Here is a 14,101-nt window from a genome sequence, read left to right as displayed (position 1 = left end):
TATGCAAATAAGAATTTGTAGGCTTATGTCTGCTTATGTGTCATCTTAACTGCCTTAATACCTTGAGTAGAGGGAAGAATTCTCGACAACAGAAAGGCAAAACTTCATAGACTACTTAATAAGAATGAAAAAAGCACAAAGAAAAGTACTGGATTCTTTAAAGGGCCAAATTCAAAGGGCCAAAACTTCTATTTTGTTTTGTCGACTTCAGTGGAAGTTTTGATTGAGTAAGGAGCTAAGGATTTTACCCTGTATTTTCAAATAACAGTAATTTGTTTTGACTTTACTACATATGACAGGGGTGGCCAAACCGCGTCTCTTTTTCAGTTAAAGTGTGGTTTGTGGAGCTCCCTATGCCTCCACTCGGTTCTCCACCTACCAGACTGGGATGAAGGGAACTCAGGGCTTCTGCCCTGAGGCAGACTGGTGGGACTAGGTGCTTTTGCCCTGGGGGGAAGGGTCTCTTAGGGATCCAGACCTGTGGGGCGTGCTTGCCGGGGCTCAGAGCTTCATCAGGAGTGGGGCTGAAGCCCTGAGACCTGGCAGGCATGCCTGGCTCTTGAATTTCTGAAGATTATTGCATGCAGCTAGGAGAGTCCGCAAGTTTGGCCACCCCTGGCATAGTATATACTTGAGTGTATATACATGAAATGTGTTGGCATAATATCAGACATCAGGATTTGTTAGACAGTTTGTCCTTTGAGAAATTGTATTAAACCAAAGGGAAAACAAGAAAAAATGTATTTTAAGGTGTTTGTATTGTAAAGCACTTCAAAAGCCTCACAACACCTCTGTAAGGTAGGTGATTACTCATTTAAAGATGAGTATCCTGAAGCATAGAGGTTACATGTCTTTCACACAGTGAAGAAGGGGAAACAAGAGGTTGTGGCTCCCTGACATCTGCTGTAACCATGAGGAAATAATTTATGCAAAGAACAACTCCAGTTATCTCCAATGTCTGTCTTAGAGGACATGTAGATAATCAGAGTATGTGATACATATAGTTTGACCTCTGTAAACATTTTGTATTCAGAGAATATAAACAAATTTTGTATAAATTAAAATTCAGATACTGGGCATTTATCTGTTCCCCTCGTCTCAGCAGTATAAGGGTGTGTGACTTCTAGTATTTGTATTCCCAGCAGCAATAACAAATTTGCACTAATCACTCACTGTTTGTGGAGGGTGCAACTACCATTAAAAGAGCAGCTTTGTTCTTTTTTGATCTTGTGGTTATAGCTCTAATATATGGAATAAAATCAAACACAAAGAGATACCATGCTACTCCTAAAATATTTGAGTTTCTCGTAGTGTTGTGTGTAACACAGGCCCCCTGGCTGGCTCTCCAGGGGTGAAAACATGAATATGGACAGACTCCTTGTCAAACACAAACAGTATCAGCAAGAAATCTGTTGGACCAGTAATAAAGTGAGCTTCCTGTATAGGACATTCAGTTCCTCTTCAAAAGTGATTTGTGAGAAAATCAGCTCTCTTTTTCAAAAAACATATTTTTTGGCCCTTATGGTTGTGGAGAAAAACTTGACAATACGGCTACAGTGCACTCTGAAGGCTCAAAAAGCAGAAGGCAAATAAAAAGAACCCACAAAATATTTTTTTAAAATGTGATTTTAAAACCACCCATAGTTTTTTAAGATCCTGACTTGTGATTACTTTTTTTTAAAAAGATTTGTAAGTGGTAATACTAAAAAGCTTCCCCCTGACAGAGCTGCTGCTCCTGTTTCACCACAGTAGGAATGAGGACAGCTCACACGCTATGAGTAGCCTTTTCTACATTGTGCTTCAGGGTTGTAGATTTAACAGATTTAAATTTTTTATTAAAGTTAATGTTTAAAATGAAATATACACGAGTTAAGAGGCAAGGTACTGTACATCTGGGGTCAGGCTTGGGTTATGGGGGGTTTACAGGTATCGTTTGCTATTACACAGCCGTGGTCCTTGCTCCAATTAAGCACAGTCAAGGGGGTGTTCTTTGTGACTCATTAAAGAACGGAAGTGCAGAGGGGCCCACTTCGAAGCTTATGTGGAGCACCTTGCAAACTGTGTCCATCCCTTTACATTGTGATTCAGCGGAGGTCACACTGGAGGGTGCGGGGTAGCCCGCACGATGTGCCCCTCCTAGATCTGTGTGACGAGCTGCCAGTGGCCGCATGCTAGAGGGTGCTCCATACCCTTGAGAATATGCCCTCCCATGGCCTGATCCCCTGCTTCCCACGTCACCCAGGAAGTGCCCATTCTGCTCGGACGGTCCGAGCTGGGGGGTGACTGTGCTAAGGCGTTCCCCAGAGCCCAACGCTCCCATTTCATTTACCTCCCCCGCCCCCGGCTCACTTGCCCATGCTCATGTTCTGAACCCGACCCCCAGACTCACGAGGGATGACAATACAAGCCCGCCTCTGCCCCTACTAAAGATGGCGGACAAACTAGATCCGCCCTATATCGAATCCTCTCCGTGAAAGTGGAAAGACTTCGTCCCACTAGCCCAGCTTCTGCCCTAATCAAAGATGGCGTCTCGAGGCGCTGACCAAACCCAAGATGGCTGCCGACTGCCAACCAATCACGAGCCTCCGGGCTGCCGGCTCAGGCTAGGGTTGTGTGAGCTCCGGCCACCCCTTAACCTCGCCGGCGGAGGGCGGGACTTCCTGTGGGAACCGGGCTGCCTGCGGGGGGTGTGGGAGAGCGTGAACACCAGATGGTTGATTCGTGAGCATTCGCTCAGAAGAACCACGGGGCCGGCGGGAGGGGGACGGAGACCTGCCCGTCGCCCGACGGGGACCGAGCGGGGGGCAGCCCGGGCCGGGGATGGACGCAGAGAAGATGGATGAGAATGAATGGAAATACCACGGGGAAGGGAACAAGAGCCTCGTCGTCTCCCACAGCCAGGTACGGGGAGCCGGAACCCCTCCCCCGCTCGGGGGGGCCTGGCCCCGGCTCGGGTTCCGCGCGGGGCTGGTAACGGCTGTCGGGGGTGGCGGCTTGGGCCGCTTCCCTGTCGCTGTTGCGCAAGAGCTGCTCCGAGCCCCTCCGACACGCCAGGGGTCGGAGGGCGCAGGTCAGAGGCCATGGCCCCCACTGCTTAAAGGGATTACTGCTCAGAGGGCAGGGAAGCCGGGGGTGGGCCGTGGGGAGCGGGAGCAGCAAAGCTTGTGTGTGTGTGTGGGAAATGTCCCCCATTGAGAGGGGTGGGGGATGGGAGGGAAGTAAAGTCCTAGATAAATTACTCTCCGCACCTTCACCTGTAGAGGGGCAGCAAGAGGTGGGGGCTTCAGGGAATTTTACCCCTTTTTGTAGTGGCAGGCGGAGGTTTGTGTGGAAGGGGTGACGCTACAGGGAAATTGCATCCCCTCCCAATACACTCATCTGAGAAGGGGAGCTGTGGGATGAAATCCTAGGACAAGTCTCCCCTGCTGCCTCTCTTTCTCCCACGGATTTAGAGAACTAGGATTATTTTTGAAAAATGATTTATTCCTTTGTTCTCATTCCTGCCTTTAAAATATTCCAAGTTTTTCCACACACAACACCCCCCCCCCCCAGGTTGAGGGAGGGAGACTTTGCCTGGTGCTTTTTCTCATTTCCTGTACAGGTAGTTTTCCATTCTAATCATGTATCTAGGATCCCATCTCCTGGTTTTCTTCCCCCGGGTGGGGTGTGGTATGGAGTGGAACTCTGCCACAACTGTGGAAGGAGCTAGCACAGATTGTTTACCTGGCATTTAAACCTGCTGCCTTCCTTAAAGTCTGCACCTCCTTTTAAGGGGGAAAAGGACCTGATGAGTAGTCATTTACTATGTTTTTGGAGGGGAGATGTGGGGGAAAGCACCAGGGAAAGTCTGTTACCTTTACACTGTGGGGGAGGGAGGGAGAAGAAATAAAGATGTGGAAAAACATTTTAAGGGGTTACAGAGGAGCACTAGTAATATCTCCCTCCCCCTCCTGCTCCCCTTCCGCACTAGAGAGAATTGAATTTGTGGCTAAGGCAATGGACTGGGATTAAGGAGATTTGGGTCCTGCTTTTGGCTCTGTCATAGACTTCCTCTGTGAATACAAGCATGTCATTTAATCTCTGTGCCTCCGTTTTCCATCTGTAAAAAGGGAATAAATCCATACCTCATGGAATTGTGAAAATAAATTCATTAACCTTATATGCTCAGACACTGGCGATGAACACCATAGAAAAGTTTATAAATACCTCTGTATTCTGTACTGGATTAAAAAGGTGTGCAGTCATTTTACTGCTGCCAGGATATTATTACTCTTCTTCACTTCTCTTTTGCTGTGCATTTTCATTTATTACAATTATTAGGCATCAGAACTTTTAAGACATGTATACATGCTTTTAAGACAAGTATATATTAGTGGTTCTGGCAAGGTTTTTGTAGCTAGCACAAACAGCATCAAGCCAATGAATCTTGCTTCTTATAGGTTTGTGTGTCACTTATGAACTATTTTAATTTAAAAAAGTTAGAACATATAAAGTACTGTTTAAATACTAGTTTAGTTTTGTTGCTGATCGTTAGTTGTCATTCTAATGGTCTGTTGTCAGTCAGCCTAGGTATGCGCTAATGGAACAGTTGCATACGCAAAGTAGTGACTAAAGTTTTGTTCAGCCCAAGCATGTGTCACACTTTCTTGTATCTCAGTTGTCCAACAGTTGTATCTATGCTTAAATGCAGTTCTTTGCTTCGCAGTGGGTGATACATGAATTAATCTAACTTGAGGCTGAAATGCTGCTAAAAAGTCCTTGTCTCTTAAACTTTTTAAACCTGAATGTTAGCATATGAGACATCTGTCTTGGAATCATTGTTTGGTTGCCCTAGAATACTTGACACATCACTCATTCGTAAGCAAGATTGCTTCCACTGGTGTGTGCATAATTGCACCTATGTTTGGATTAGACTTGCTTAAGACAAGCCTAATCACACTATGTTTTTTTCCTGTGCAGTACCAGTGTGGGTAGGAATTGCAGCTATAGAAGGCCCTTCAGTGTGACTAGTCCCTTTATTACTATCTCACATTTCACCAATCACTCTTTAGATAGTCCGTCTAGTATTTTTCCCAGGTGGTCTTTTGAAATCTCCCATAAGTTCCAAGCACTGTGCTAAAAGAAGAACAGGAGTACTTGTGGCACCTTAGAGACTAACAAATTTATTAGAGCATAAGCTTTCGTGGACTACAGCCCACTTCTTCGGATGCATCCGAGAAAAGCTTATGCTCTAATAAATTTGTTAGTCTCTAAGGTGCCACAAGTTCTCCTGTTCTTCTTTTTGCGGATACAGACTAACACGGCTGCTACTCTGAAGCACTGTGCTGTGAACTGTGGAATACGTACCTAGAAGGCAATGCAGCTGCAACTACGCGGTGCAACACGAATGTGGATGTCGAGAAACATTTCATGAGAAAGAGCAGAGTTAATGTGGGTACCTTGCGCCATTGATATCCACACTGGTGCTATCCCATCAGTTAACTTGTCCTGTGGTTCGGTGCTTTAGAGGGCCTTAGCAAACTTGTTTTTCTACCTCACTCCCCCGACTGAGCCAGGAGAATGAGACTTGCAAGCAATTGCTGTAATAAAGGTTTTCTGCATTGGAGAATGGTCTCCTTTTTGTGAGCCATGGATTTCTATTAAGGGGGGTGGCGTCTCCCTTGTCAGAAGGGACCTGCACATCTTTTGTATAGATTTGCATTTTTAATCAGTGTTTACCAACAGAGATTCCTACACTAAAACTTGAGATTGCCTAACTTAGAAAATTGCTCTCTTCTTTAGAAATTCTGTATTTCAAACAGGGCTTGAAATAATGAGTTTTATATTTCTGCTATAAAAAGAGAGCTTATGAATTCCCTTTCTTTCCCTCAGTATATAATCTAGTATGTATGCTTTTCCTTCGGTTTATTGGAACTGATAACTTCTGTTCATGTTTTTTGTGTGCATAGGTATACTCTGGTAACCTAATGTTTCATTTAAAATATAATTGTAAACAATTGGTTTGTGTTTCAAGGCACAATCATTGTGTTTCTATGATTTAGAGTGGTCCAGAAAAAGAGGGATTTCTCTTACTAGCATGTTTTTGTGGGTGCTTAATAGACCAAAGGAGTAATTATTTTGGGAATCTGGGAGAAACAGGATTTTTAAGTCCTGACATGCTTTGATCAGTGTGTCTTGGATACCACAATGATAGATGTATAGTATGCAGAAAAAATACTTTGCCTTCAGTGTGGGGAAATCTTTTTTGTTTTGTTTTTGTTCTATGCTTATCTTGAAATCTCTTTCACTTCAGAGGAAAATATGCTTATGCTTTCTGGGGGTCTTGTTTGAGTTACATGTAAAGATTGTCATGCAACTACTTTTTCTATGTGAAATATATAATACGGTCATCAATATCTTTTATTATTTTAGGAATTAAAATGTCTTCGCTGAGAGAACTGGACTGTTTGTCACTTTCATAAAAAAATCTATACTCACTGGGACTGTCACTGTTGCTACTGGAGGTTGTGCTACCCTCAGGATCATATATTTAGAGTAGTGGGCTTTTTGCTGTATCTTTGGGCTAGTCTACGCTGGCAACACTAAACCACATGCCTTGTGTGGTCACGGTGTAGCGCTGGGAGACCACTCGCCTAGCGCTCTAAAAAACCACCTCCACGAGGGGTGTAACTACCAGAACTGGGGGTGCGGCTCCCAGCGCTGGTGCACTGTCTACACCGGCACTTTACAGCGCTGAAACTTGCTGTGCTCAGGGGAGTGTTTTTTCACACCCCTAAGCCAGAAAGTTGCAGCGCTGTAAATTGCCAGTGTAGATGAGCCCTAAGTTAGCTAGACAGCTTAGTTTGATTTATGAATTAGATACAGCCTTTGCAGTTCAGTTTCCCATTTTTGGAGCACAGGGAATAATACTATTTACTAATTGCCATCTCACTGAGAAACTCAATTTTGCAGATTTTTGAGGCATTTGGAGCGTTAAATTGTGAGTGGCTAGGAAGAACCTAAATGTCCACATTTTGGCTCTCCATGCCAACACCATTGTTTCACTGTATAATGAATTTAACAGTGGGGTTTAATGCCTTTAAGACTACAGGTCTCAGCATACAATACTCCATCATCTTCAGAGCTAATTTTCAATGTGGAGCATTGTATGCTGAAACTTGTCTTTATGTGGCATCTGTGATTCCATTTTCATGAGAATTCGGAGCAGCCCTCTGGTTCATGTCAAGTCGTTAATGAAGCCCTCAGATGGACAAAGTCTGGTTATGTCTGAGTTAGAACACTCGTCACAAATGCAAAGGCATACAAAATAATAAAATAGCAGATGCTATTAGGCATTTTTCTGTTGGCTTGAAAATTCTGGGCGTTTTGAATATAATGTCAGCAGTAGAGGGGAATTCTAAGATTTAAGAGAAATGATAACAAATGTAATGCGATGCCTATGGCAGGTTGATGCTCGTGTTAGTTTTTCCTTCAGCCAATATTGATGCTTTACTAATATTAACATTCATGGTAATACTGTTAAATGAAGTTACAGGGTTTTGTTTGTTTGGGAGGGGTTGTAATACAGTATATCATTAGTACTAATTTGAAAAATGGCATGCTAACATTTGATGCTAGCAGTAAGGGAAGAATGGGAGAATTAGCTCAGGTTGCATACATGCTATTCCAAAAGCGCTTTAGACCAGTGGCTCTCAATCTTTCCAGAATACTGTACCCCTTTCAGGAGTCTGATTTTTTGTCTTGTGTACCCTAAGTTTCACCTCACTTAAAAACTACTTACTTTCAAAAACACAGCACATTATTACAGGAAAAAATTGCTTATTTTCTCATTTTACCATATAATAAAATCAACTGGAATATAAATATTGTCGTAACATTTCAGTGTATAGTATATAGAATGGTATAAACAAGTCATTGTCTATATGGCATTTTAGTTTGACTGACTTCACTAGTGCTTTTTATGTAGCCTGTTGTAAAACTAGGCAAATATCTAGGTGAGTTGATGTACCTCCTGGAAGAACTCTGCGTACTCCCAGAGTACGTGTATTCCTGAGAACCACTGCTTTAGAGGAGAAAATACCACTGGTGGGTATGATAACCATTTCCTAAAGACTTCTGTTCTGAACCTGTTAGTTTGTTACAAGACTTGCACAAAAACTAGTAACATTGTCTTCTGGAGAAATTGTGTACTGTGGACAGGTATTTGAAAAGTCCCCTTTGCGGGTGAAAAACTTTGGTATCTGGCTACGCTATGATTCTCGTAGTGGAACCCACAACATGTAGAGGGACTTGACAACTGCTGGTGCTGTTACACAGTGCTACCGTGATACGGGTACCCGCCATCGTGCCCGTGCTCACTCTATTCAGATCATGAAGGTTGGGGAGATTGCTGCTAGCAAGTGCCGTAGACCTGCAATCAAGCAATTCCATGATTCGAAAATCAAGTTCCCTCTGCCACACAGAGTTCTGCGTCGTCAGCACAAACCGGGTTTCACCACCAAGAGACCAAATACATTCTTCTAAATGCAAGAACATTCTGTTTGCTCTGTGTTACAATAAAATTCTTATTGGGGGGAAAAACAAAACAAAAACCCAAAACATTATGACTAAAGTCTAAATAACTGATTACTCGGATGCTCAATGAAGAAGCTGCCATGATTTCAAACCAAAATAAGTCTTCATATGTAAACTGTTAAAAACATTTATAGACTTAGCATTTCAACAGCTAATGGTACCAGGACACTTAAGATTTTTCAGAGGTATTGATAATGAAATAATATGAAGTTGGTGTGCTTTGTAGCTTGCTGAAACTTGTTTTCTAAACAGTTAAGGTGAAGTTATAAATGTATAGTATTGTTGCCTACAGGTTAACAGCAGGTTTAATAACTCAATACATATTAACATCTCTTTTTTGAGAGACTACTATGAAATAACTGATTTGTCAGTTACAGCTATGTTTATTCTTTTGAATGGAGTGTGATGTAGATTCTACCTTCAGAAGAATAATTTGTTTCCTCTGTGTGCCTTTTAAGATCTTTAATTTACCATGTTATAAGACATAACCCAGGAAGATTTTCCAACCCTATCCTGTTCATCCTTGTGCAGAATTGTCCTATTTATTAATATCTTGAATTTTGTTGTTTCCTTATCGGCTTATGGTCTCATATTTCTTCTGGTTGCTGTTTTGTTTTTTAGTGCATTACAGCCCTTTGCATTGAGTGTATTTGAGAAAGGAACTAGATCTTAGGGGTGCCGTGCTACAAGGCTATTTTTTTGCATTGCCGGTTGGCTATTTAATCAAATGTGCAGTGAATGCTGTCAATATTTCCTTTTCTTTTTGGGGAGAGGAGGTCTATCTGTTTTTATAGATTTTTTTTTTTGAAAGAACAACAAAATAAAGCTCTTGCTTCATGGAAGTTTGGAATTTTCAAAGATGAGTGAAAGACTGAGATTTCTTATGAAAGGAAAAACGTAAAGTGAACTCCAAATTTTTGATATAGTATACAGCTCATTTCATAAGTGAAATGACTTCCAAATCTTATGAATATTACTTTAGTATCAATACTTCAAAAAAATAGCACCAAAAATGCACAGATAGTATAATTCATGTCAGACTGTAAGTTGAGCATCCTTTTCCTTGCTGAAGGAGCTGTGCGAAGTAATCTCAGGCTCCTGTGACTACATATGTACTACGGCGTAGTCTGTACTACGTAGTTAGACTGATGTGAGTTGCCTTGCTTCAACTGTGTGCATGTGTCTACACTCAAATTTCACTGTGATGAAGTGCCCTGTTACAGTGATGCAATAAAACTACCCTCGCTGAGTAGCATAAAGTCACGGTCAACCTACTGAGGCCCACAGTGTGAGGGTAGATACTACATGGCATATGCTGACCCTAACAGTCTTCCAGCAGTTGTCCCGCAATGCCCCATTCTATGCAACAATGACCACTCTGGTCACAATTTTAAACTGCATTGGTCAGGGGTCACAGAGACCAGAAGCTGCTCCCTCCCTCAGAACCTTCTGCGTGTTTTTGAAGTGCTTTTTTTCCTGATTGCCCACTTTGGGAAGCACACCTAGCCGCTCACCCTTGTTGTGTGCAACTGACCAGGCAGGCTGTATGGACTAGACCAGGGGTTGGCAACCTTTCAAAGAAGAGCCATTTTTTTGTTTGTCCTTGTCTTTGACCAAAATATTTCAAGAGCTGCATCACATGCAAAGCTACTTGTAGAGTTAGAATTTATCTACTACTAATAATTGAATATATTAAAATTATTACTACTCACCAATACTTTTAATGTGACTTCTGCCATTTGAATTTGAATATTAAACAGGAGGGGCTCCAGGCTGGTGCAGGAGGGAGTGTGGAGTCTGGGAGGGAGTTTGGGTGCAGGTGGGCGTTCTGACCTGGGGCAGGGGGTTGGGCTGTGGGAGGGGGTATGAGGTGCAGGCTCTGACCAGGAGGCACTTACCAATGGGAGTTGCGGGGGGCGATGCTTACGGGTGCGGACAGCGTGTGGAGAGCTGCTGCCCCCCCCCCATCTCCAAGGGGTGCACAGAGATGTGCCACCAGCCAGTTGCTTCCGGGAGTGGCGTGGGGCCAGAGCCCTTCTGTGCCACTGGCTAGAAGCTGCCTGTGGTAAGCACCACCCGGCCAGAGCCTACACCTTGCACCGCCTCAAAAAATGGCTGCCTGCAAGGGGGCAGCCAAAGAGCCGCAGGTTGCCGACTCCTGCATTAGACGCACTCCTGCCTGGTCAGTTGGACAGTTGCCTAGGAAGTATTGGATCTCCTGGGCCTGTGGGGAGAAGAGGTTATGAGAGCACAGTCACAAACCAGCTGTAGAAAAGTGGACTTTTATGAGGAGATTGGATGGGGGATGCAGCATGGCAGGGATTAGCAGCAGTGGCATGTGAAAGCGAAGGAACTTCACCTGGGATACCACAAGGCCAGGGAGTACAACAGTAGATCTGGTGCTGAGCTGCAGACTGCCACTTCTACAAAGAACTGCATGCCATAGTTGGTGGAGTTTTTAAACTAAGGGCTGGGGAGAAAGCCGACAGGTGCGGAGGAGAACATGGTTTGGACATCCCTTGGGGAGGATCTATTCATAGAGAATCTCCATGTCCTAGTGAGGACGAGAGGATAGAAAATGATAAAATACAGGCAGGGTCTGATCATAAACAGTCAAATAAAGAGTCCCATTTAGTTACATCATGTAATGGAAACAGCTAAAAGGAGACAAGTTTTTAAAGTGCTTATATACCAGTGTTAGAAGTCTAAATAATAAAATGGGTGAATTAGAGTGCCTCGTATTAAATGCCTATTGATATAGTAGGCATCACAGAAACTTGGTGGAATGAGGATAATCAATGGGATACAGTAATACCAGAGTACAAAATATATCGGAGGGACAAAACAGGTCATGCTGGTGGGAGAGTGGCATTATATGTGAAAGAAAGCGTAGAATCAAATGAAGTAAAAATCATAAATGAATCAAACTGTATAGCATCCCTATGGAAAGAAATTCCATGCTCTGATAATAAGAATATAGTGGTAGGCATATATTACCAACCACCTGACCAGGATGGTGATAGTGAGTGTGAAATGCACAGGGAGATTAGAGAGGTTATTAAAATAAAAAAAACCTCAATAATAATAATAATGGGGGATTTCAATTACCACCATATTGACTGGGGTATGTGTCACCTCAGGATAGGATGAGAGATAAAGTTTCTTGACACCTTAAATGACTGTTTCTTGGAGCATCTGGTCCTGGAACCCACCACAGGAGAGGCAATTCTTGATTTAGTCCTAAGTGGAGCACAGGATCTGGTCCAAGAGGTGAATATAGCTGGACCGCTTGGTAATAGTGACCATAATATAATTAAATTTAATATCCCTGTGGCAGGAAAAACACCACAGCGGCCCAACACTGTAGCATTTAACTTCAGAAAGGGGAACTACACAAAAATGAGGTTAGTTAAATAGAAATTAAAGGGTACAGTGCCCAAAGTGAAATCTCTGCAAGCTGCGTGAAAGCTTTTTAAAGACACCATAATAGAGGCTCAACTTAAATGTAACCCCCAAATTAAAAAACATAGTAGGAGAACCCAAAAAGAGCCACCATATTTAAATAACAAAGTAAAAGAGAGGCAAAAAGACATCCTTTAAAAAGTAGAAGTTAAATCCTAGTGAGGGAAAATAGAAAGGAGCATAAACACTGGTAAATGAAGTGTAAAAATACAATTAGGAAGGCAAAAAAAGAATTTGAGGAACAGTTAGCCGAAGACTCAATAGTAATTTTTTTTAAGTACATCAGAAGCAGGAATCCTGCTAAACAGGAAGTGGGGCCACTGGATGATGGAGGTGCTAAAGGAGCACTCAAGGACGATAAAACCATTGCGGACAAACTAAATGAATTCTTTGCATCGGTCTTCACACTGAGGATGTGAGGAGATTCCCAAACCTGAGCCATTCTTTTTAGGTGACAGATCTGAGGAACTGTCCCACATTGAGGTATCATTAAAGGAGGTTTTGGAACAAATTGATAAATTAAACAGCAATAAGTCACTAGGACCAGAGGGTATTCACCCTAGAGTTCTAAAGGAACTCAAATGTGAAACTGCAGAACTACTAACTGTAGTCTGTAACCTTTCATTTAAATCAGCTTCTGTACCAGATGACTGGAGGATAGCTAATGTGGCACCAATTTTTAAAAAGGGCTCCAGAGGTGATCCCAGAAATTACAGGCCTGTAAGTCTGACTTCAGTACCGGGCAAACTGGTTGAAAATATAATAAAGAACAATATTGTTAGATATATAGATGAACATAATTTGCTGAGGAAGAGTCAACATGGCTTTTGTAAAGGGAAATCATGCCTCACTAATCTACTAGAATTCTTTGAGGGGGTCAACAAGCATGCGGACCAAGGGAATCTAGTGGATTTAGTGTACTTAGATTTTCAGAAAGCCTTTGACAAGGTTTTTCATCAAAGGCTCTTACGGAAAGTAAGCTGCCACGGGACAAGAGGGAAGGTGCTCTCGTGATTGGTAACTGGTTAAAAGATATGAAACAAAGGGTAGATATAAATGGTCAGTTTTCAGAATGGAGAGAGGTAAATAGTTGTTCCCCAGGGGTCTGTTCTGGGACCATTCCTATTCAACATTTTCCAGATCATTTACGAATAAGGGGTAAACTCTGAGATGGCAAAATTTGCAGATGATACAAAATTTTTACTAAACATAGTTAAGACCCAGGCAGACTGCGAAGAGCTACAAAAGGATCTCTCAAAACTGGGTGACTGGGCAACAAAATGGCAAATAAAATTCAATGTTGATAAATGCAAAGTAATGCACATTGGAAAACATAATCCCAACTATATATATAAAATGATGGGGTCTAAATTAACTGTTACCACTCAAGAAAGATCTTGCAGTCATTGTGGATAGTTCGCTGAAAACATCCATTCAATGTGCAGCGACAGTCAAAAAAGCGAACTGAATGTTGGGAATCATTAAGAAAGGGATAGATAATAAAATAGAAAATATCATATTACCGCTATATAAATCCATGGTATGCCCACATCTTGAATACTGCGTGCAGATGTGGTCATCCCATCTCAAAAAAGATGTATTGGAATTGGAAAAGGTTCAGAAAAGGGCAACAAAAATGATTAGGGGTATGGAACGGCTGCTATATAAGAAGAGATTAATAAGACTGGGACTTTTCAGGTTGGAAAAGAGACGGCTCAGGGGAGATATGATTGAGGTCTAGAAAATCATGACTGGTGTAGAGAAAGTATATAAGGAAGTGTTGTTTACTACTTCTCATAACACAAGAACTAGAGGTCACCAAATGAAATTAATAGGCAGCAGGTTTAAAATGAACAAAAGGAAGTATTTCTTCACACAAGGCACAGTCAACCTGTGGAACTCCTTGCCAGAAGATGTGAAGGCCAAGACCATAACAGGGTTAAAAAAACAACAACTAGATAAATTCATGGAGGGTAGGTCCATCAATAGCTATTAGCAGGATGGGCAGGAATGCTGTCCCTAGCCGCTGTTTGCCAGAAGCTGGGAATGAGCGACAGGGCATGGA

At 42.4% G+C, this 14,101-nt stretch overlaps 1 protein-coding gene across 4 annotated transcripts in view; it reads left to right on the top strand.

The window, feature by feature from the left end:
- The first annotated feature begins 2,549 nt into the window (after positions 1-2,549).
- The window catches only part of IPPK (inositol-pentakisphosphate 2-kinase), a 103,548-nt gene continuing 91,996 nt past the window's right edge, over positions 2,550-14,101 (top strand). Inside the window, exon 1 of one of the 4 annotated variants that reach the window (XM_042861721.2) lies at positions 2,550-2,901. In XM_042861721.2, the coding sequence (XP_042717655.1) occupies positions 2,821-2,901 (81 nt within the window). In that variant the 5' untranslated portion in view covers positions 2,550-2,820. The remainder of the gene's footprint in view (positions 2,902-14,101) is intronic. The other 3 variants (XM_005309337.5, XM_042861720.2, XM_065551265.1) reach the window with 3 other exon arrangements.

This window comes from Chrysemys picta, chromosome 7 (assembly GCF_011386835.1).
Source record: "Chrysemys picta bellii isolate R12L10 chromosome 7, ASM1138683v2, whole genome shotgun sequence".
Taxonomy (NCBI): Eukaryota; Metazoa; Chordata; order Testudines; family Emydidae; genus Chrysemys; species Chrysemys picta.
This window is presented reverse-complemented; position numbering and strand designations above follow the sequence as displayed.